Source organism: Equus caballus, chromosome 27 (assembly GCF_041296265.1).
Source record: "Equus caballus isolate H_3958 breed thoroughbred chromosome 27, TB-T2T, whole genome shotgun sequence".
NCBI classification, from domain to species: domain Eukaryota; kingdom Metazoa; phylum Chordata; class Mammalia; order Perissodactyla; family Equidae; genus Equus; species Equus caballus.
Genome location: NC_091710.1, coordinates 25,523,544 through 25,546,927, shown reverse-complemented (window position 1 = coordinate 25,546,927; position 23,384 = coordinate 25,523,544). Strand labels below are relative to the sequence as shown.

General features: G+C 45.8%; 1 protein-coding gene and 1 long non-coding RNA gene across 23 annotated transcripts; one reads left to right on the top strand and one right to left on the bottom strand.

The window, feature by feature from the left end:
- Window positions 1–395: 395 nt before the first annotated feature.
- LOC111770896 (uncharacterized) lies at window positions 396–3,850 on the bottom strand. The gene is made up of 3 exons (XR_002804356.2): window positions 3,070–3,850; window positions 2,106–2,289; window positions 396–1,711 (listed from the first exon to the last, which is right to left on the bottom strand). It is a non-coding gene; the product is annotated as an uncharacterized lncRNA (long non-coding RNA).
- On the top strand, window positions 3,614–22,191 carry ERLIN2 (ER lipid raft associated 2). 22 transcript variants are annotated; one of them, XR_011433284.1, is made up of 14 exons: window positions 4,023–4,397; window positions 4,994–5,078; window positions 5,284–5,405; window positions 6,705–6,786; window positions 8,065–8,111; window positions 10,044–10,105; window positions 10,258–10,383; window positions 13,755–13,828; window positions 13,986–14,044; window positions 14,584–14,675; window positions 15,542–15,631; window positions 17,612–17,691; window positions 18,099–18,497; window positions 21,243–22,191. XR_011433284.1 is itself a non-coding variant. In XM_070253107.1 (13 exons), exons 3-13 carry the CDS (start codon window positions 5,299–5,301, stop codon window positions 18,297–18,299), a joined length of 1,020 nt encoding a protein of 339 aa, XP_070109208.1. In that variant the 5' UTR covers window positions 4,014–4,377; window positions 4,994–5,078; window positions 5,284–5,298; the 3' UTR covers window positions 18,300–22,191. The 22 variants fall into 22 exon arrangements, 9 of the variants coding, with proteins under 9 accessions (XP_001493841.1, XP_070109208.1, XP_023486305.1 ...); XR_011433280.1 differs by having other exon boundaries at window positions 4,025–4,397; window positions 4,956–5,078; XR_011433276.1 differs by having other exon boundaries at window positions 4,025–4,397; window positions 4,956–5,078; window positions 20,735–22,191.
- Window positions 22,192–23,384: the final 1,193 nt, after the last annotated feature.

The window sequence follows — 23,384 nt, the reverse complement described above, 5'->3', positions numbered from 1 at the left end:
CAACAATGTATATGTCTATCAACAGATGAATGTGTAAACAAATCACTGTATAGCTGTACAATGGAATATTACACAGCAATAAAAAGGAATGACGTATTGACATACTCAACAACATCGATCAATCTCCAAATCATTATTCTTGGTTAAAAAAAGCCAGAGAATCCCCCTCAAAAAGAACACATACTGTAGGGTTTTATTTATATAAAATTCTACAAAATGCAAACTAATCTACAGTGACAAGCACAACAGTTTGTGTTCAGGAATTAGGGATTCATGGGGAGGGTGGGAGGGACGGATTACAAAGGGACATGAGGAAATTTGGGGGCATGAGACACGTCTTGATTGTGGTCAAGGCTTCACAGGTGTATACTTATGTCAAAACTTATCAAACTGTATACTTTATAGGCATTTTATTGTATGTCAATTATACTTCAATAAAGCTGTAAAAACATATAATCACAAAATGATCTTTAGGTCACTTCCAACTGCCTTTCAACTCAATTATTTTTTCATGACTCCTCTTTGATCCCTTTACTGAACTCCCTTGAAGAACCCCAAGCAAATATCCTTTTGTTCTCTGAAGGCACCGATCCTGGTTTTCCCTACTGAAAATGAGGGGAAAGTTTTAAGTAACCCTCTTATGAATTAAGGACATAGTCTCCTTTCCTTTTCCCCCCAAGCTCACCAAAATCATACTGGGATCAACTGTCCTGAAGGATGACCTCTAGTCTCTGTTTAAGACACAAAGGAAGAAGAAAAATCAAAAACAAAAAATTTTTCCAGCAACTTCCACTCTTGTGTTATAAATGAACTGAAGTCAAAGATTTTAAGAGTTGCCTGGCTCCTCTGGAGCTAACCTGGTATAAAAAGGGCTCTAATTGTGAAAGAAAGGGTCTCTTCTATCTTTGGAGTAGTGCTCTCACCAACAAACAGCAACCCAGGCAGAGGGAGATGTGGATGGCTGTGGGAGGAGTTTTTTTTTTTTTTATCTCGCGTCAATCTACAACTGCAAAATGAACTGGCCCAATTTAAAGTTTCACAATTTCTGACCATTGGTCTACATTCCTGAAAGGTTCTCCATGAAATAAATGTGGTGTGTGTGTAAGTTGAATCACTGGCTTCTAATTCGTTTACTATAATGAAGAAATAGACTTGGGATTATTTGAATTCTGTCTTTGCAATTTACAAGCTTTGTGATCTTGGGCAATCTCTCAACTTCTCTAAACTTCAACTTCCTCCTCTAAAATGGAGCTGAACTCAAGGGCTGACCTGAAGATTGTATGCAATGAGAAAGGCCAGGGCCTGGGACATGGGAAGCACTCAGTAATGGTTTATGAAATCTGCATTGTAAATATCTATTGAGGTCTCATTTCGGAGTCCCTTATCTCTTCTTCTGATAAACATTCATTTGGTTATTACTCAATACCACATAACTTTAAGCTTACCCTCCCCTCACCTTCTGTCATGTTGATAATCCAAGTCCACAAGCAGGCAAGAACACATTCATGGAATCTGCTATTTAAAACAGCAACAGCTCAGGAGGCTGGCCCTGTGGCCGGGTGGTTGAGTTCACATGCTCCGCTTCAGCGGCCCAGGGTTTCACCGGTTCAGATCCTGGGCACGGACATGGCACCTCTCATCGGGCCATACTGGGGCGGCGTCCCACGTGTCCCAACTGGAAGGGTCCACGGCTAAAGTATACAGCTATGTACTGGGGGGATTTGAGGAGAAAAAGAAAAAAAAAAAGAAGATTGGCAACAGTTGTTAGCTCAGGTGCCAATCTTTAAAAAAAACAGCAACAGCTAACACTTATTGAACACTTAAAATGTGCCAGATGTTTTTTGATTTGTCATTTAATCCTCACAGCAGTCCAATAAGGTTCAGACTATTATGACCCCCATTTTACAGACGAAGAAAATGAGTCACAGATAGATTAAGTCATTTTCCCAAGGTCACACAGCTAATAGGAGGCAGGGTGAGGGGAGGTAGCCCAAGATTTAAACCCAGGCAGTCTGACTGGGGTATCTGTGTTTAGCCACTATACCTTAACTTTTTAAAAAATGGATTTTTAAACACTTTTGTTAAACAAATTTCCATAGACTTACCTCCATGGTAACCTTGGATATTGAGTCATAAAAATCACAGGTCTCCTGGGGCTGGCCCCGTGGCCAAGTGGTTAACTTCTCGTGCTCCGCTGCAGGCAGCCCAGTGTTTCCTTGGTTCGAATCCTGGGCGCTGACATGGCACTGCTCATCAAACCATGCTGAGGCGGCGTCCCACATGCTGCAACTAGAAGGACCCACGATGAAGAATATGCAACTATGTACCGGAGGGGGTAGGGGGGCTTTGGGGAGAATAAAGGAAAAAAATAAAATCTTAAAAAAAAAAATCACAGGTCTCCTAAGAAAGGGGTTTTCAGAAATGTTAGATCATCATCTACTGGGGTCCACCCCCTGAGTCTGGGCAGGGCCACAGTGAAACAACCCAGGCCCAGCGAGAAGGCTCCAGAGAACAAAATCCCAGAACTTCCCCTCAGTGTTCATTCCAAAGTTTCATAGTCAGGAAATTCTTAAATTACAACTAATTTAAATCCTTTATGCTGCAGGCTAAGCCCCATTCCTTGGGCTGATAAACCCCAACATTTCCATTTCTCTTACTCATTCATACAAATATTAAATAAACATTTATTAAGCATGCCCAGCTGACTTGCATCACTGAACACGGAGAGCAAAAAGCTCTCAAGTTCGCATAGGATCAATCAGGAGATTGGCGTGTGTGCACCCACGTGTTCTGAGGGTGGGGTTTGCAGTGGAGGGTGGTGGGGAGAGGCCCTCATTTATGGGAGTGGGCACAGAGCTCCCAGGCAGCGCCAGGCAGCCCACTTGTGGCCTTAACCAGAAAATGCTGAAATACCCCAACACAAACTCCCAGAACAAACCCAGGCAGGCAGAACGAGCCAGCCCCAAGCAGCCGTGCCTGGAAAATCTACACTTTCCTTTTCCTGTGCCCTAAATCTACCACCACCAGCTTGCCATCTTCCCTGTGTAATAGCAATAGCTTTTCACTTACTGAAGGTTGTAATTAAGCGGACTCCAACTTTCTCTTCTGCAAATAACATGACTTCAGCGGCTAAATTAGTAATGCCCCAAGGTGCAGAACAGGGAAGGCTGCCGACAACGTGAGGCGCGTAAACCGGGAGACGCAAAGTCTGGACCCTGGTTCTGGTCGCACCGCACTTCAGTCTGTTTTGACCGAGCACCTGAAGGGAAGACACAATCCCTGCCCTCAAGGAACCTATAATCTAGCCAGAGACAGCGGGCCAGGTGCACAAGCCCGTGTGTCCTGTGGCAGGACCTACGAGGGCAGCTAAGATCCTAAATGTTAAGGGAGCGCAAAGGAGGCTTTCATCCACTGTCACTCTCGCACCCCACTGAACTTAGACTTTGTTCACTAAAATTGGGATAATGCCTTCTTAATCTTCTTTATGGTGCTGTGGGGCATAGCTCTAGGCCAAAGCTGCTGGAAAAGCATAAAGGGCAATTCAAAGCAGGGATTGTTGATTAGCGTCGCCGTGGCGCTAATCTGCATATTTAAAAGATCTGTTTCACTCGGCGAGCACAAGGCTAGAATGGTTGCAACTCGCCGGTACCCGCTCCGAAAAAGAAAGAAACAGGCTTGGCCTAATGGGGAGGAGTCTCCGCAGCAAACTTCAAAATCAACCCTCGGAAAGAAACGCCCTCGGTCTCAGCATCCACGGCCACCCTCCAGGCGCTCCGCAGCACCCCAGCCCAGAAACCCCAGACTGAGCCGCGGGCGCCCCTCGGCGGCCAGCCGCGGACACTGACCACTCGGAGCGCGGGGGCGGGGCTAATGAACTAAGGAGGGAGGGGGGTGTGGTCCTCTCGCGTGAACTAATGGCGTCATCAAAGCGACGGGTCCGGAAGGAAGTAGCGTGCTGAGGGGTGTGGCGGTTTCTGCGGTTGCCCGGGAGGTCGGACGGGTACGGAGCGCCTGGAGGGACAGCCTGGTACGCGGCCCCCGCCCATTCGTGCGCGCACTGGGCCTAGTTGCGGCTCTGGGCCGGAGCTCATCAGCGGTTCTGCGGCGCACCCCCCCCAACCCGGGAGCCTCCGTCCGTCAGCCGGGCCACTCCGGCAGCGAGAACGCGACCGCTTTCTGTCCAGTCCCTTCCCGCGAGCGCCCAGGCGGGACCGAGCGGAGGCTCTGGGAGCCCCAGCCCCTCCCCAGGGCGTGGGGGACGCGCGACCCTCTCGGAAAAGGGCAGGGAAGGGCGCGAGGTGGGGCGGGGTGACCCCCAGGAGGGCAGGGCTTTTGCTGAAAGAATGCGGTGCAGATCAGAAGCAGGAGGCCGCCACGGTAAAAGAAGAGTCTCTCAGGTGTCTGCGCCCGAGCTGTGTTGGACCCGGGGGCAGAAACCCGCCCTGCGCGGGTGCGCCAGGCACGCCTGACTCTGCCTTCTGCTGTTGGTTGCCGTAGTGTTTCCAGATCATTCAGTGTTCAAAAATTAGTCTAGATGCCACCTCTTTCGCATCCTGATACCTGAACGCAGTTGCACCCAGGACCCCAGAGTCTTCCAGCCTGGGGAAGCCCCTTTCTTCTCTAACCATGGGCTTGGGGAGCTGCCAGGTGCAAAGTGTCAGGTAGATGGGAGGGAGTGTGTCTCCAGGCTGGTTCAGAGCCCTGCCCCATGTACGGCCAAAGGCATAACTGGGAAGGTGGACGAAAGGCCGGAGAATCCCCTTTAGAACTGTTGCTCGAATGCTGTCTCTGACGCTTCCGCGTCTGAAAGGAGTAAATAATGGTTTCCTTTGAAATGGCAGGCAATTAGGACTGGGAGGCTCTGACCAGAATTACATAGCCACAACTGCCTGTCATCTGACATCCTCTGTAATTTGGGCCAACATACTGCAGCTGCCTCTCTTCCCCTTTCCTAGTATGAGTGGCTCCAGTGACAGCACATTCGTGTTCACAGGAAGGGAAGGCTGTGTTCTGAACGCTGCCCAACTGGCACTGGTTCTCCCTTGGGCCACGGCTTGAGCCACTGCCTCTTCAAAGAGGTGAGGAATAGAGTTCTGCAGTTAAGGAATGGGAGTGTTGGCTGAGAGCAAGGTTGAAGAGAGTTGTAGATCTAGCCATGTGTTCATACTACAACAGGCTGGATATGAGCCACTTTCAAGGCGCTCAGCCTGGTGAGGCGCTCTTGCTGTCAGTTTGTCTCCTGCATGTCAGACCACACACATTTTCCCATATCTTTTTCCCTAGGATAAAGGTTCACTGATGGCTCAGTTGGGAGCAATTGTGGCTGTGGCTACCAGTTTCTTTTGTGCATCTCTCTTCTCAGCTGTGCACAAGATAGAAGAGGGACACATTGGGGTGTATTACAGGTAAGGCAGAGACGGAGAAACCTGCAACTTCCTGTTAAATGACTCTCCTTCCTAATCACTGTAGCAGATTTTGCTGAATATCTGTGTTTTTTTGAATAGGGGAGTGATTTAGATTGAGGTTTCTTGTCAGTGACCATGGGGAGGGAAATACACATACATAAATACACATAAGTAGTTGTAAATATAAAACTTTGTAGTTTGAGTTGGTGCTATGGATGGTGATTGATAAATGTGTAGAGAGATTTAGAGACAAAACCTAAAGGAAACCAGTGCTCCTTGCAGATCACCGCTGAAACGTTGTTTTCTCCTACATCCCTCTGGGCATCTTGGTGCCACAAAGTTACCTCTGATGAGTACCAGGTTCTTGATGGCAACGTGAGGTGCTAGCCTGCTGTGCTAATTGAACCTACTCTTTAAATTAACATTACAGGAAAAATGAAAGAGCCTGCAGGTTGATTTGTATCAATTAAGGCAAGCTCAAGAATAGCGGTCCTTACAATAAAGGAGCCCATTATGTCACTGTTTATTTTATTGCTCTTTTAAAAAAATTTATATCTTTGACTTGACAATGTAAAGCAAAGAAGCACTTTCAAATCTTGGGGTACTTTGCTTTTAGTAACTTCCATAACCAAGTTTTTGCTTTAGTCTTTATGAACCCCTTCTTATATGTGTCCTAAGATGCTTATTTCTGGATTGCCAATAGCAAGTTCTAAAAGTCTTGATTGGGTTCCCCCTCTCTCCTGTAATTATTTCTCCCTACCATCTGCTTATATGTCCTCCCCAAAAGCTTTTAATTTTATCATTTACGTATAACTTGATTAAAAGGTAACTCTACTGTCAAAAAATATATATTAAAATGATTTGTAAAGCATACATAAAATTAGTCTCTTGGTTGTTCATGTTACTGGACTCCAACATTAGTGCAGTTAATTGATAACAGTATTACTGGATTTAACTGCCCTAATGGGTTTCCACAAACTCAAGGGATGTGACAAAGTAAAACAGACTTCCTCTCTCATCTGAAGTACAGCCAGGGCTTCTGCTGTCTTTATTCCACTGAGCCTGTGTGCCTGTTTTTCTCGCTGCAAAAGCAAGAATAATGGTTTTATGTTTTACCATCAGGCTTCCTAGAATATCAGGGTTGAGCTGAGAGGAAGAAAGGGATCTGTGGACATGGCTCTGGCACATGTCACTCTATATTAAATGTTTATGGGGCTGAAGAGAAAGTTGGCCCAAACCATATTGATGTAATAGATACCTCTTGCTAAACTGAACCTGCCCTCTCTTCCTCCTCTGCAGAGGCGGTGCCCTGCTGACTTCCACCAGCGGCCCTGGTTTCCATCTCATGCTCCCTTTCATCACATCATATAAGTCTGTGCAGGTATACTTGGCTTGTGTTGTACGGCCGGACCACTGCAGATTTGGGTGTTGACTAATGCATGATTTGGAATTACTTAGCTATCAGATGACTATAATGCCTTTTCCAGGAATCATTTAAGACTAAGTTTTATGTACATATATATAAGAATGCGGCTCCAGGGGCCAGCCCGGTGGCGCAGCAGTTAAGTTCGCACCTTCCACTTCGGCAGCCCGGGATTCACCATTTCGGATCCCTGGTGTGACATGGCACTGCTTGGCAAGCCATGCTGTGGCAGGCGTCCCACATATAAAGTAGAGGAAGCTGGGCATGGATGTTAGCTCAGGGCCAGTCTTCCTCAGCAAAAGGAGGAGGGTTGGCGGCAAATGTTAGCTCAGGGCTCATCTTCCTCAAAAAAAAAAAAAAAGAATGAGGCTCCATGAGCCATTCACTCTGGAGCTTTACCCGATTGTTGAACTAGCTGAATGGGCTCATTGCCTTGGCCCATCAGCCCCAGCTGGGAATCATTTCTTTACTTCAAGACAAAACCAGAGAAGAATCTGTTGTAAATGTACACAAGAAAAAGGGTATGTGTGTCTGTGTGTTTTAAATCAGGCTACCAAGATCGATGGAAATAAAACATGGTCATTTTGCTCGTTCTTATTTGAACTTTAGAGATATGAACATAATTTTGGGGAAGAGGAAAGTTGAACTAGGTGAAGGGAAATGACATCTAAAACAGGAATAGAATGAGCTATGACAGATCTAAAGCCTGGCTAAGTCAGGCCAGCCATCTTTGAAGTATGTCCAGCTAAGAGGAAGATTTAGAGAAGGACTTTGAAAGCGACACAGGGAAATGTCCTGGATACCTCATCAGCATTTTTATGGTTTTCACAGTGCATTCATGCACATTATCTGAGTCTCACGATAATCCTGAGAATGGGCTCAGCAGGGATTATAGGCTGAGACAGGTTAAATAAAGAATTCGCTGTTTCAAGACTAGTAAATGGAAGAAGTAGAATAAATACAGATCTTAGGACTCCTAATTCAGAGTCTTTTTCACAAAACTCTTATTACCCAGCTCGTTCCTGTGCTGGTTCACTTACAGGGAGGCTGCGGTAGGTCCCTCTGCTTGGTTTAGTCTCGGCCCCTGTGAGGAAGGAGGGTTAGGTTGGGCAATCGTTTCACCAAGGCAAAGCTCAACCCAAATAAGTATTCGAGGACGAGGCCACTTGGGATTCCAAAAATAAGCTACTTGTTTGTTACTGCCCATCTTACAGCATTTCGTGTCTCTGTTTCCAGACCACCCTGCAGACAGACGAGGTGAAGAACGTACCTTGTGGAACTAGGTAAGGTGCCCAGAATAAAGCAGGTGAGCCCAAATGAGGGGAAGGACTAGCTGGCTGGCTGCAGTGAGGGCCAGTGAAAGGGAGGCCTCCCTTCTTGGTGGTTTTACCAAGTTCCCTGTGCCCTAGCTCCCTCCGCTCTGATTTGACTGCAGCAGAGGAAGTCACAGTAGGTGGACAGGTTTGGGAGAGCCTTGACTGCCATGCTAAGAAGCTGGGACTTTTTCTGTTGCAAGTGAGGATCCACTAAAGGCTTTTAGCAGAGAAGTGACTTGATAAAGGAAGATGACTTTATCATCACTAACTGGGAGAATGTCATAAAGGTGAGGGGAGACCCTTAGGGGCAGGACACCCAAAGAGAACACCACTGCAGTGGTCTGGTTGAACTATGAACAAGGTCTCCACTGGCACAGAGTAACAAGGTAAACGCCATCACGAGGAAACATTCCGACAAATCCAGAATTGTGACAGCCCCCAGGAGAACTGGCTGGGTCTCATCACGAAGTCATATTTGGTGGGGCATTGGGTTGACAAGAAGACTTAAAAGACATAAACAGATGCAGTGGTGAACCTTGGTTAGAACCTGGTTCAAAAATGACAGCTATAAGGACATTTTGGGAACTCTGTTAGGCAGCTTGGGCTGCCATCACAGCCTACCACAGGCAGAGTGACTTAAACAACAGAATTGATTTTCTCACAGTTCTAGCTCAAAGTCCAAGATCAGGGTGCCAGCAGGGTTGGTCTCTGGGGAAGCCTCTCTTCCTGGCTTGCAGATGGCCGCTTGGCTGTGTCCTCACACAGCCTTTCCCCTGCGCATGTGCTCAGTCAGATTAGGGCCCCACCCTTATGACCTCATTGAACCTTAATTACCTCCTTAAAGGCCCTGTCTCCAAATACAGTCGTACGGGGGGTTAGAGTTTCAACATATGGACTTAGGAGGGCACACAATTCGCTCTATAACAGGGACTACTGGGGACATTTAAGTAAGGACTGTGTATTAGGTCATGTTAAGGAGTTATTGCTGATTTTCTTAGGTTTGGGAGTGGTTTTGTGACTGTGTAGGAGAATGTCATTATCCTTTGGTGTTGCCTGCCAAAGTGGGTTAAGGAGTAAAATATCATGACTGCAACTTAACGTTGAAATGTTCAGCAAAAAATAAGTAGCTCAGGGGCCGGCCCCGTGGCCGAGTGGTTAAGTTTGCGCGCTTCACTTCAGCGGCCCAGGGTTTCGCCTGTTCGGATCCTGGGACAGACGTAGCACCACTCATCAAGCCATGCTGGGACGGCATCCCACATGCCACAACTAGAAGGACCCACAAAAAAATATACACCTATCTACTGGGGGGCTTTGGGGAGAAGAAGAAAAAGTAAAAATAAATCTTAAAAAAAATAAGTAGCTCAATCAAGGTAAAATGTTAACAGTTGTTAAATGTAGGTGTTGGTATATGGGTGTTAGCTGTACTATTCTTTCAACTTTTCTGTATGTTTGAAATTTTTTTATAATGAATATTTGAGGAGAAAGGGAAGTACCAAACTAAAGAGACAGTGAAGACAAAGTGAGAAGCAGTGACCACAAGATCCCACAGTGACCTTTTAAGTTCTGAGAACTCCTTGACCTTCTTTAGTCTTTTCCCTTCAGTTGATTGCTTTAATTACAAGGTGTTATGGATTCAAAAGATAGGAGCTTATTTCTTACTGGCACTCTAAAAGTTTCACTTTGTTCTTTGCAGAGGTATTTTGAGGAGGTGTGATTTCTGGGGAGATTGTATTCTTGCTATAAGCTCTGAAGATCTCCTACTTGGAGATCCAGCGTGCCTTGTGACCTCCCATTAACTCTGCTCCTTTTCTGCTGAGTCACACTTACGCCGCCACCTAGGACGCTGCACTGTACTCCAGAGCCCGTCAGTGACCTCTCTGTCCGTCCTTCCTCCAATAGTGGTGGTGTGATGATCTACTTTGACAGAATTGAAGTGGTGAACTTCCTGGTCCCCAACGCAGGTACGTTTTCCCAGTGGACTCTCCCCACCAGCGTACTTTCCCCAGCATGCCACCCACTGTCTGCCGCAGCACCTCAGGAAGGGAGACCTGCTGTGTCTGAGAAAGCTTTGAGTCCTGCCTTTTCTCATCCTGCAATCCCTCCTTCCCTCCAGTGTATGACATAGTGAAGAACTATACTGCCGACTACGACAAGGCCCTCATCTTCAACAAGATCCACCACGAGCTGAACCAGTTCTGCAGTGTACACACGCTTCAAGAGGTCTACATCGAGCTCTTTGGTGAGAAAGCCTCTTCTCGTCAGAGCACACCTGGCTGCCTCCCACTGCCTACTTCTGAGTTACTCACAGGCTGGGTGGGGGCCGATGGGCAGCCCTTGTTAATGAAGCCAGCGCTCAGGAGCTGGTCACAGAGCACTCCTGGAAGGCGTTGATGACACTGGAAGAAGGTGGGGAATGTGGTTGAGCTTTGGGCATAGGAATAGCAGTAGAGGGCAGGACTCCTGGCCTGACTCAGAGGACTGCAGTGGAAAGGTGTCCCACTGTCCCTAAAAGATCATCCTGTAACGCAGACAGGGTCAGTCCTAGAAGCACTTAGGGACCGTCCTGCCCGACATCCTCATTTTAGGACAGGGTATTGAGGCACAAAGAGCGAAAGTCGCAGGGCTGGAGGATGGCAGCTGAAGCTAGAACTTCCCTCTCCTCGCTCTCCACTGAGTATGCTGTCCACCACGCCATGCTGAGTGACGGGCACCCAGGGAACGGTGACGAGGCTGTGAGGGCTCATGCTGAATTCTGGAAGTGGGACAAGGACCATCGCTGCTTACCGTTCAAGGGCCTTTGTGCGTTTTGGTTTTTTGTTTTTACCCTAACCTGTAGAGATGAATAGGAAAACGCTTAAAACAAAAAGCATCCCCTTGCTGACTTAGACACTTCTTGTCCGTTTCACGTGGTCAAAGTGAACACAGGCTGACTTCAGCGAGGGAAGGAAACATTTCAGTAACTCTTGCAGCTCCTTTGTGGTAAAGTGTCCTGTTTAAACTTCTGCTAGAAGTTTTCTAGTAGACGTTGCTAAAAGTAAATGGATTTTTCAACCAGTAGTACACCTGTTGTTGATACTAGGAGTAGACGATGATTTTTCCCAGGAATCTTCATAAAAAGGACCCCAATTGAGAGCATTTTTTGGAGTTAGACAGAGGGAGAAATCATTGGCCAATGATCTTAATCAAGCGAGTAGCCTTGTGCCCTGGGTTTCAGATTTGGGAAACCATCAGAATCACTTTTAATTTTTCTGCTGTAGAAAATGAATCTAAACTTGCTCTATAGGGTTTGGATTCTTTTATTGAGTTTAGATTCAGTGTGCTTTTAAGAAAAATTCAGTAAATTTGCTATTGATTTTTTTTACCTCAAACTGACAGAATTTTATAAAATATCATTAGTTTTCTCTCTAGGCATTGTTTTAGGACTTGTGCCATTAAATGAACATTTCAAAGCATTTGAGACAACAAAAGACAAAGGACATGTAATTTCCATGAAGAGAAAGTTAAAATGTGAAATTGTTTTGCGTTGGAAAACGTCTTAACTGTCTCAGAGACAAACTTGGTGGCTTCGTTAAGTCTGGTTTCTTGTACAGAGGAGCTGGGAAAATGTATTTGCTTTGAAATCTTTTTCCTTTTAAAGTTCAATCTTGCCAGCAAGCACTGTTTTGTTTAGAATCTATTTTCATCCATAAAATAGAAACTCGTGTCTCTAACCCTGTCCCTCGAACAAGGAAGGTTTTTCTCTGGTTCCCTCCTCTCAGGACTCAGAGCCCTGACTTTCAACATGACTGCATGATTCTCATCACTTTTCACACTGATGCATCCTCTTTGCCCATCTTAGAAAAATATTACCTAACGCTTGTTCAGAAGTTTACCTGAAGGACCTCTTTGCGTTTACTTAGTAGTATAACTTCATCAGCATTTCTCAGCATAACTGTACATATAAACAACTTATTAGCAGTATTAGTTTGGTAATAAACCAGCTTGCAAAATATTTCTTCCAGATTTTTCTGGAAAGTTACTAGCCCAGGGCCACCAGTTTTCACTTTGACTGGGATCTAATTTGGTCTGATAAATGTGACTGTATTATTATTAACTTACAAAAGGGTACAGCCCGTCTCACTTAAAGTTTGGTTGGTATCCTATTTAAAATAGAAAATATGGGGGCCAGCCCCGTGGCCGAGTGGTTAAGCTCGTGTGCTCCGCTTCGGCGGCCCAGGGTTTTGCAAGTTCGAATCCTGGGCGCGGACATGGCACCACTCATCAAGCCATGCTGAGGTGGCATCCCACATGCCACAACTAGAAGGACCTAAACTAAAAATACACAACTATGTACCAGGGGGCTTTGGGGAGAAAAAGGAAAGATAAAATCTTTAAAAAAATAAACACTACATTTCATATTTTCTATTTTATCTCCAGCTGTCACATTGTTAGACCCACATCAGGCATGTGGTGCTGCCTGTATGGGCATTTCTCCCTCGCCACTAAGAGGCTTGTGAGAGCATATCCAATATGTGGAAACATTGAAATCCCTTGCTTACTGCTATGACAGTTGAAGAAAAAAACCCTAACAATCAAAGCACGGTGATTAAACAAGTTCATTATTTTGGCTGCTAACTATCTTGAGCACATCACTGAACCTCCGGGGGCCTCAGTTTGGTCGTCTCTGAAAGGCAGGAGTTGCACTCGCTATGCCTCACGTCCTGGGCACAGATGACCAAGAATGGCCACTGAAGCCGGTGGCAGCTGACAATAAGGGAGATGATTCAGTTTAGACATCCACCTGGTTTTGTGGAGTCTTTTCCTCGGCGCTCTTCCAGGATCTTAGTGAGGATCTCGGGCAGGAGCAGGGAAGAGAAGGCAGCCTGGGTGCTGCTGTTCTGGGGGCCTAGCTAGAAGGGGGAGTCAGTTACAGCTCTTCCCACACTTGTCCTTGTAACAACTCACATGTGAATTCCAGACCGAGGAATCAGAACCAAAGCAAACAACACATCAAAGACTTGGGCTTATTTCCAGAACTATAAATTTTCGTTTTCCCCTTGTGTTATTTGATGGGGTTCCTAATGGAAATAGTCTTCCTTGGGGCTTTCCTTGACGTCAGAGTCTGTTTTTCTTTTAGAAACTTCTAAAATTACTAGATCGAATGAGCTTGGCTCTTTTCAAAATACCTAACATAGCCATTCCACCTTCCTTCTTCATGAAAACTGGGTGCTTACCTTCTCTTTTGCTGCTCTTGTCTAGGGAAAGGCTGCTGGCTGATTCAAGAAATGTGCTAGAATTGTTTGTTCCTTTTCTTTTTAAAGCTCAGTTCCCTGTTGGGCAAGGTTGATATTTTCATCAACGTAGGCGATTTTATCTTGAGGCCACAGGAAGAGGATGCTCTGATGGCCGACCTCTGCAGAGGGCCTGTGTAGGCATGCTGCTCCAGAAGTCTCTCGGGCTCTGTAGACTTCTGGGCTCTGAGAATCACACTACCTTGGGAAGACCTTTGGCCTGTCAGGTGCATTCTTGAGCCAACGTTTCAGTTTGAACTCTACCCGAATACTTCCCTCCACACCCCGCTCGCCCCCCCAAAAGTGTAACAGCTCCTTTCTCTGTCTCTCTTGATTCTAGATCAGATTGATGAAAATCTCAAACTGGCTTTGCAACAGGACCTGACCTCCATGGCCCCTGGGCTGGTCATCCAAGTAAGCATTGCCACAGAGAGAGCGCCCCCTGGCGCAGGCGCAGCTCCTCTTCCAAGGGATGTCCATTTTGTGTGGGAAGATCAAGGACCAGTGGGAGCTGCTTATGTCCCTCACCACCCTCGCCTTCCCTTCAGGTGCTATTTTTGTCCTTCCCCAGGCCGTGCGGGTGACCAAGCCCAATATACCCGAGGCAATCCGCAGAAACTACGAGTTGATGTGAGTGGACCTCTGCCCTAGCCTTACCCACTGCTCTCTCCCACCCCACACCTCCTCCCGCCCCAGAGCTGAGCGAAGCTGTGCCAGGCTCTCCTTCCCCTTCTTGAGTATCTGCCACAGCCCATTGCACTGTGAGATGGAGCAGGCGTGTCAGGAGAGTCACCTGGGCTCCTTAACTGGATTGAGAGCCACGGAGAAGCCCTTTTGAGCCAGGATGCTTTTTAAAGGGCCACGGAGCCTTGTTTGTGCTTCATGGCTCATGCCAAAGAAGATGGGAGGGAAAGACGATTAAGTGGGCAGGCAGGTGCATTTTACTGAAGAAAATTATGCCTTATTTCCCACAAATGAGTTATTTTGGAGGAGAAGGAAAGCCATGTTACTGTCTGCTTTTACCTGGGACATTGAACACCTTCCAGCAGAGAGTAAGAAATCATAGTTGCCTCTCCTCACTGAAGAGTTTGGCTTCTCCGGGGGACAGTGCAGTTCCTCAGAAGCTTTTCCATAGCAGCCTCATGGCTGCATACTTTCTTCCCCTTCAGGGAAAGCGAGAAGACAAAGCTGCTCATTGCAGCCCAGAAACAGAAGGTGGTGGAGAAGGAAGCCGAGACAGAGCGGAAGAAGGCCCTCATTGGTCTGCACGTGGTTCTGTGATACCTTTCAGGGCAGTTGGGTGGGAATGGTGGGAAGGTGTGAGGAAGCCTCAGGCACAGTTAGACCATGTGGTCCTCCAAACCCTGGCCACATGCCGGGGTAGGGGGGCATTCATACTCCCAGAAGCCAAGCTGAAATTGTCAGATCATGGCCAGGGGCAATGAGCTTTGAGTTTCCACATACCTCCTAAGTGAAAGGAGCCCTTCCTGTGAATTCTTAATAATAATGGCTAACACTTACTGAGCACTTACTATGAGTCATGTGCTTTTCTAAGCACTTATATGTGAATTCCTTCAAACCTCACAACCACCAGGTGAGGTAGGCGCTATCATCAGCCTCATTCTCCTGAGCTGAAGCACACAGAGGTTAAATAATGTGCCAAGGTCATGTGGCAAGTAAGTGGTAGAACCAGGGTTCCAGTCCAGGACTCTGGGTTCTTAACCACTCCCTAGACTATCACCAACAAACCGGACTGCCTCCTAAAGTGAAGGGGCAGGACGAAACTTTTTAGAGACTGCCTTAGTCCTTAAAATATTCCTTTGGGAGAAACACACTTGTGACTTAGGAGAGAGGTTAGGGCTGGTCCCTCACTTTCGTCAGAGGAATGATCTCAGCCCCTGGACCCAGCTCTTCCCAATCACTGTTCACTGATGTTGTGGTTTGTACTCACTGTAGATTCTGTCTCTGCCCGTGGGTGCCACCATGGCTGCCCGCTGGGGCCAGTGGCTCTCCATCTGAGCTTACCCACTATCATGCATCAGGGATTCAGATCAGGTGAAAGGTCAAATTTAGTCAAACTTTTGACACATCAGAGCTCTAAGCCTTTTCTCAACTTCACTAATATAGAGGCAGAAAAAGTGGCTCAGGTTGCAGAAATCACCTATGGGCAGAAGGTGATGGAGAAGGAGACAGAGAAGAAGATTTCAGAAATTGAAGGTGAGCAGAAGTGAAGTTAATGCCTGCGTTTGTTTCCTCAGACCTCACTTTGTAGCAAGGGTGTGGGAGAGTCATTTCTTTTGCTCTTTCATCTCTGTTCTAAGATGTCATGATTTCTTTGGAACATCACTTTTTCTCTGTGCTTTAACTCAAGTTTTGGGGAGATCTGGGCCAGGCTGCCATCAATTTTCCCCCTCAGGGGGCCTTCATTCATTCACTCAACAAATGTTCGTTGGGTGCCCTTGGGCATAAGACGAGGGCAGTCACGCAGTCTCTGGCATCTTGGGCTCACAATCTGGCGTTGGAAGTAACTGAGCAGCTAGGCCAGATCAGCAGCTCCTTCCTCGTGCTTTGCCTGCCTCTCCTCGGAAGTCAGCGAGCACGGACCTGTGGCCTCTAAGTCTGCTCCCAGGGTCCCAGCAGATACAAAGCCAGCTGTGAAGACTCCTTTTCCGCACCAACAACCCTGGAGCTGGAGAGAAGTGTTTTCTTTGCTGGCTTCTCTGAATATCATTCCCCTTCAGTTCCCTGCCCCTCAGCCCCCTCCTCATTCCCACCCCCTGCCTTTTCCTTCATGCGGTGCCTTATATCAAGCAAATTCTAGGACAGAAATGGGGCCTCAAGGCCCAGCGTCAGGCTGCAAAGTGTTCTGTCCAGTTATACGCTTTATGGGACCTGTCAGGCTTTGCAGGGCCGTTGAGGAGCCAATTAGGGCTTTACAGGTCAGCGGCTCCTCATTAGGGAGCTCTTAGCAAAACACCACATTTTTATTGTATTTTTTAAAAAAGACTGGCACCTGAGCTAACAACTGTTGCCAATCTTCTTTTTTTTTCCCTGCTTTTTCTCCCCAAGTCCCCCCAGTACATAGTTGTATATTTTTTAGTTGTGGGTCCTTCTTGGTGTGGTATGTGGGACGCCGCCTCAGCGTGGCCTGATGAGCGGTGCCATGTCCGCGCCCAGGATCTGAACCCGATGAAACCCTAGGCCGCCAAAAGCGGAGCATGCGAACTTAACCACTCGGCCACAAGGCAGGCCCCACATTTTTATTTCTTATAAATACATGTCATCAGGTGCTAAGACCAGTTGAGACAGCCACATGCAGCCAGCAGCCCAGCCTGACTGCAGGCTCCTTCCACCCAGGGTCATGCTGAGGGTGTGCAGTAAGGACCCGCCACAGAATGACCTTTCTTCCCAGGTGTTTGGCTACAAATATTCCTCACATGAGGCCGGCCTCATTCCCAAGGCAAGGGAGTACATATCAAAAATTTTGCATCGGCTTGACAGAAAGCTAGTTGCAGCAGATTAAGGAAATGTAGTGCTTGCATAGTGGAAGTTTAAAAGGTTTAATCCAGACAGGTGTTAGTCTGGATCATGGCATGTAATTCTATTAGAGCTAGGCCAACTTAACCACTGTTAATTAGAACCTGTTTGAAATGATTGATGGAAATAAGAGGGAAATGAAGCTGGAGAGGGACTGAACTACTTTACGTTTATGGTATTCGTTTTCAGGGTGGATCCACCTCTGATTCAGAGCCTTCTTTAGGCTTCTCTCACTTTTGCTGTGCAGCATAGGGATGAGGTGGAAAGCTGTGAACCTGGAGGTTGAGGCAGGGTCCCAGGCCTCTTCTCAGGCCTGGACCCACAAAAGGAGAAAGCATCTGGAACCAGGAAGTGTCTCTGGGCGGCAGCGCTTTTCTCAATAATGCTGTCAAAGCTGTTGTCAGGCACAGCAATGGACTTGCTCATAACTAGTCCCCGCCACAGGGAGATCCTTTGACAGCACTTGTTCATCTTGGTTTATTTTCACAACAGCTTGTGAAATAGGAAAAAATGCCTTCTTCCCCATTTCACAGATGAGGAAAGCAAAGCACAGAGAAAAAAGAGCACTCTCCCCAAGGTCACAGAGGCAGCTGGGGAAGGTGACAGGGACCAGGCACTCTGATGGCCTCTGCCCTTCAGCTCCCTGCGTCTTCCCCTCAGATGCTGCATTTCTGGCCCGGGAGAAGGCGAAGGCTGATGCTGAGTGCTACACTGCTATGAAGATAGCCGAAGCAAACAAGGTGAGGGCAGGGCGTCTGGTGAAGAGGGGCGTGTCAGAGTCTGCTTCTGTCGTTTGAGAGCTCTCGCTGTTGGACCACCAGCCTGCAGGTCCCCGGGTGGCTGGAAGTGATGCCTCCAGTGCTGTGTGGGACAGGGACTCCTCTTTTCCTTAAGTGCCTTGACAGAAGTTTAATTTTTGTGCTAAACATGGAAATCCTAAAACTCTTGCAGCTCTGGCCTTGAAGATCTGAGGTTACTTCCTCCTAGAGAAGTGGTTACCCTGTTGTTGCTGTAACCATGAGAGCAGAAGTAGAGAGGGCATATCTCTTTGACAGAGACCCTCTCCGTGTGGAGAGGGAAAGGATGCCACCCGAAGTTTTCTCTCATCTGGCTGCACCTAAGTCATCTTTACTTTTTTTTCTTACAGCTGAAGCTGACCCCTGAGTATCTGCAGCTGATGAAGTACAAGGCCATTGCTTCCAACAGCAAGATTTACTTTGGCAAGGACATCCCTAACATGTTCGTGGACTCTGCAGGCGGTCTGGGCAAGCAGTTTGAGGGGCTGGCTGACAAGCTGGGTTTTGGCTTAGAAGACGAGCCCTTGGAGGCAGACCCTGAGGAGAATTGAAAATTCTTTTTATACAACCTCAGCTGACACTTACAGAGATCTTTATTTTTTAACGATGAACCAGGATGCCCCTCCCGCTCATACTACCTTCTTTGACTCTCTCCCACATACTGTGGTGAAAAAAGAAGAAATGGACTTAAATCTATTCCCCTTCATGGGAAGGGAGGGCTGGGATTGATGATTTTGGGTTTTATTCAGGTAAGTAGGTTATATGACTTCTGTTAAGATTTTTAAATATAGGATTGACCTTTGACCTCCAGGCACTAATTTTAGCCCTCTGAAGCTGGCTTAATGAGGGATGCTGTCCATAGGAGTGGGAGAAGTACAGGGTGTTGCCTTCAGGTGATTTGGCTTCCCTTATTTGGGAAAATGCGGTCCAATTTTCTTGTCCCTGCCTCCAAGGTGGGAGATGCCTGTGGATGAGGCTCAGCAACTGAGCAAGTATGTCCTTGTGCGTTTGCCAGGAGAGCTGCGGGGAGTGTGGGCTGCCCTGGCGTTTCTGTCCGTGCATAATGGGTGATTTTAGAGGCACACTTTCTTGAGCCTTCAAGAGCAAGAATTGGTGCTGGGGTTTGTGAGTTTTTCTACCCACTGCCCTCCCTGCCCTGGGGCTTAAAAAGTGGTGGTTTGTGACTGCATTTCCAGTCAGGGTTTGGTCACCACCACACACTTCTTTTTAAAGCTTTTCACCTGTTCTGTGATCTGGTTTTTTTCCTCTCAATCTGTTCCTGGGTTCCACTCAGCATCAAGAAGAGAGGAACAAACAACTCCAGGGTGTTAACAGCTGCTGAAGCGGGGCCATTGTGTCTGTTAGCCACTGTGGTACCTGCTCGGCAAGCTGCCTGTTTCCTTGAGATCACCTGTCTGTTTATCGTTGTGGAGATTCTACACTGAGGGGCTGCTCTGGAGGAAGAAAGTTATCCGAAAGATTTCTCAGTCTCAGGGCTCATGGCTTGTGCCGGGACTTTGTCTGACACAGCGAGGAAAGGGAGCCCGTTCTCTAAGTAGCTAGTGTTTTTAAGTCCAGGGCTGCAGGCGGCCACACAGGTGTCAGAGTGAATGTTAAACCTCCAGAGTCAGCAATGTGGGTGCGAGTCCGAGTTCGTGCCCAAGTCCCTGGGTTGGAATGGCTGCATCAAAATTCATTCAAATGTTTTCTTTTTCATTACTAATTGGGAAAATTTTGAGTTACTCTGGGAGATTCGGGATGGGGGAGAGCAAATGTGAAAGAAAGTTTCTCTTATACCCTGGAATTGGAGTTGGGGGCGGGGGCCCGGCCTCTCTAGCCCATGAGTTGTGTTGCAGATTGTTAAGTGAAGGGCGGCTCTCTGGGGTTAAGTGGGAAGCATACTGGCATTCTCCATGACAAGCTCTGGCTTGGGATTTGGCCTTGTTATTAGCTACCCGCCCCCCCCCCCCAAACTCCCACTGTACCCCTCTTCCCTCGGCGAAACTATGAATGATACTTTGTGACACAGACCCCCACCTCATTTTTGGTCCCATGCCCTGACTTCCAGTTTATCAGATGGCCCCAGAACTCAGGCCAGCTTGCTCCAAAGTAGCACCAAGCTTGTCGGGAGTTTGTGGAGCATTCAGCCTGCCTAGGAAGAAACAAAGCATTAACTCCTCTTAATTGAAATGTTGCCCTTCTCTGTTCTAATTCCTGGGACTTAGAATTCTCAAACTTGGTCCTGGTCACACTTTGTGCAAGCAGCCAAATGTTCCCGGGGGGTGATGGATTTTCACGTGCTCATCCTTGCAGAACGTGGGCAGTCTCCCAAGACCAACACAGGGTATCCATTATTAAGACATATTCACCCTCCTCCCATCTCAATGCCATCAGTCACTTGTTAAGAGCCACATGTGACATCCAGCATCCCCCATTTATGTATTTGCTCCCTCTACACTGAGATTTGCTACCTAGGCCTCAGAAAACACTACTTCACCTCAACAGAATAAGGTGCAAGAATGTCTCAGCCTCTCTAATTTGCACGTTGGCTCAGGTTCTTAACTTGAAAGTCTCTCAATGCTAACCTCCTGCCACTGCTTGTCCCTTGCACTAGGGACACTCTGACCACAGGAGAGCCTCAGTAAAGTCCCACCACACCCACCCCTCGATGCTGATGCCGCTTCCTCTTTGAACAAAAATATAAATGTCTCAGTACCCGTTCATGTAAATCCAGTGGTTGTCTGTACCTGCCTGAGTAGTAAAATCATGGAATTCAGCTCTTTCCTTACCATGGGACAACCAGCCAATCTGTCTGTGTGACTGTTTCTTTAACACCTACTAGAAAATCTGATCTTAAAACATTTGATTCTAAACATGTAAAATGTGACAGCCTGCAGTTTTGTAGGCAGTAAAGTCATGGCTGCTATTTATAAATGGAACTTCTATCAAAATAAGTAACTGTTTATAAAATTCATTTTTTTTGTAGGATTTTCCAAGGAAAAGTCACCTTGGTTGAATGTTTCTCACTCATTAAACTCTGCAGAAGTGATTCATATTCAGTACTGCTTTTAATCACTTTTTTAATATAAGGAAAGAATGTTTGCAAGGAAGCCAAAGTTTGTTAATTTTTATATGACTAAAATAAAATAAATTTGCAGGGAGGAAAAAAAAATCACTGAAAGAATTTTAGCAATATATTGATCCAAAAAAGCAGATGTTTTCTAAATGATCTGTCGCAATTTCTATGGGTCCATGTATCTTTTAACACTGATAACTTTACCACTTATAGAGAGTAAATAGTGAAAGTAAGATGCTCGTATTTACTGACGTATCTAAGTTTGATTGAGGATAAAATGTATCTTGGCTGATGTCTGCTCTGTGCCTGTGATCCTAACCACCACTTCTTTAGTTCTCCTCACTAGGGTTCCAGACACTGTTTCTCTTGTTTCCTTATAAAAGAGGTGGTAGCCAATCATTTTGTGTTTGTATTTCAGCTCTTGTGAAGGCTGGTGATGGAACAGTCAAACTAATTCTACTTTCAAAGAGCCCCAAGGGCTTAATGACCCCCTTTGTAACTAAGAAGTGATTCTTGTTATATTAATTAACTCTAAAAATGATATGCTGGATTAATTTCCTTGGCTTGAGAACAGGAAGAATTGTTTTGGACAACACTAAAGGCGTGAATTTATGTCTTAGTTTTATTTTCAGTCTTGCTAAATAAAATGTCTTTGTATTTACTTTTTTATTAAAGTGAAATTTAGCAATAGTCAATATTAGGATAAGTAAGAAATAAAACGTCCTGCCTAGTGAGTTAAGTACAAGATTGCCCCAAAAATATATTCAGATGAGTATCATCCCTATTATCAACATAGAAACAATAACTAGTTAATTTATGAACATGGCGTAATTCTTGGTAGGTATATAGAGGTCGTCTATCATTGTAAAGAATCCACACACCACTGCAATTCTGCTCCAAAGGGCAGAGATACTTTGAATTAACCCAAAACTCACTGTGTATCAATTTAGTGAAAAAGTCCCTGTCTCCACTCTGGAAAGCTGTCCAGCCTAAGGTTGCCAAATTCAACACAGGGTACCCAGTGAAATGTGAATTTCATATAAACAAGTAATTTTTAGTAAAAATATGTCCCAAATATTGCATGAGACATACTAAAAAATTACTCGTTGTTTATATGAAATTCACATTTCACTGGTTATCCTGTATTTTTATTTGCTAAATCTGGCCACCCTAGTGCAGGCTTTCTCAGGTTTTTTTAATGGTGCTCAGAAACTTCCTCTATTTGAGAGCCTACTACACAAACAACATGAACTTACAATTCATTAATTAGGTAATGTAGTTACTGGAGTTAAGACTGCCAGAGTTCAAATCTATGCTCTACCACTTCCGAGTTGTATGGTCTTGAATAAATTCTTTAACCTCTCTGAGCCTCAGTTTCTTCATCTATAAAATGGGTTTAGTGCACTAAATGGAATAATGCACATGAAAGTGTTAGCGTGTGCCTAGCATGTATAAATGTTCAAAATAGCTTATTTTTAATCATCTGTAAAAACAGGCTAGAAAGCACACAGCTATGAAGTGGGTACCACTAAGTGGGAAATCAAACAGATGTGGTAACATAGAATAAGATTACAAATAGGAGAGAGCACAGAGGAAGAAGAGAACAACATGGCAATGCAGCAAACACAGTATGGAGAACGCAGACCTCTAAGAAATGTAGTAGGTAGAAAATCAGCTGGTTTGGCCATGTTATGAATTGCCCAGTTCTGAGCGCCAATTAAAAAAAAGACTTGAAGAGGCTAGAAAGTAAGCAAAATGTTAAAAGAAAGAAAGTAGTTAAAAAATAGAGCTCATGGGTTGACCCCAGGAAAGGCAGAAGGGGAATTAAACAGCTTCACGTTTATAAAAGCTGCCTAATGGTCAGCTAGCTATTCTCTAGCTCCTCAGAGACCAAAGAAGAGGAAATTAGCTTGCGGAATAGAGTATTTTAAGAGATTTTACATAAGACTGGCTAAAATTTGAAGAAGGGAGAAGTAGCTCTCTGCAAATGGAAAATAAATCCAGGGATTAGCATGGATAACATTTTCTTCTCTGAGGGTCTTCAGAAATTGGGGAGATTCTATGCGATTTGGGACGGTTTAAATGTCATTCTTCCGATATGAAAGATCAGGTGATCTCTAAAGGTCCTCCCTGGGTCTCGGGTTCTAGGATCTGTATTGACATTTCAAAAGCCAAATGTGACAGTATGTTTGCCGAGGGATTGCTGTCACGGCTCCTCCACCTGAACTCATTTAAACGGACACGCCATTATTTCTCCATTTCTCTTCAGAGCCAAGTAACCAGGCAACAGGAATTTTCTATTATTTTATCTTTTTTTATCCTCCCAAAAGAATCACAGTAAGCTCAGAAGGAAACAATTTTAAAATTCATAAATGTTTTTCTCATAATTCAGGGCCTTAGACTACAGAGGCAGCTTAAAGTTTGATGGCATTTATGGCAATAAGAACACTTTTGTTTATAAAATCTATTCCTCAAGGTATTTGGCTTTTTAATCTTTCTCTTTTCCGCTTCGTCCCTGCAATTTAAAGACAAATTACTGGTGATGAAGTGATTTTGGACT

Excerpts from the sequence above, each read along its gene's own strand:
- ERLIN2 (XM_001493791.7), top strand. The coding sequence starts at position 5,299 with ATGGCTCAGTTGGGAGCAATTGTGGCTGTGGCTACCAGTTTCTTTTGT. Across the intron at positions 6,787-8,064 it reads CATCATATAAGTCTGTGCAG|ACCACCCTGCAGACAGACGA; the intron begins GTATACTTGGCT and ends CTCTGTTTCCAG. Across the intron at positions 14,676-15,541 it reads GCGGAAGAAGGCCCTCATTG|AGGCAGAAAAAGTGGCTCAG; the intron begins GTCTGCACGTGG and ends TCACTAATATAG.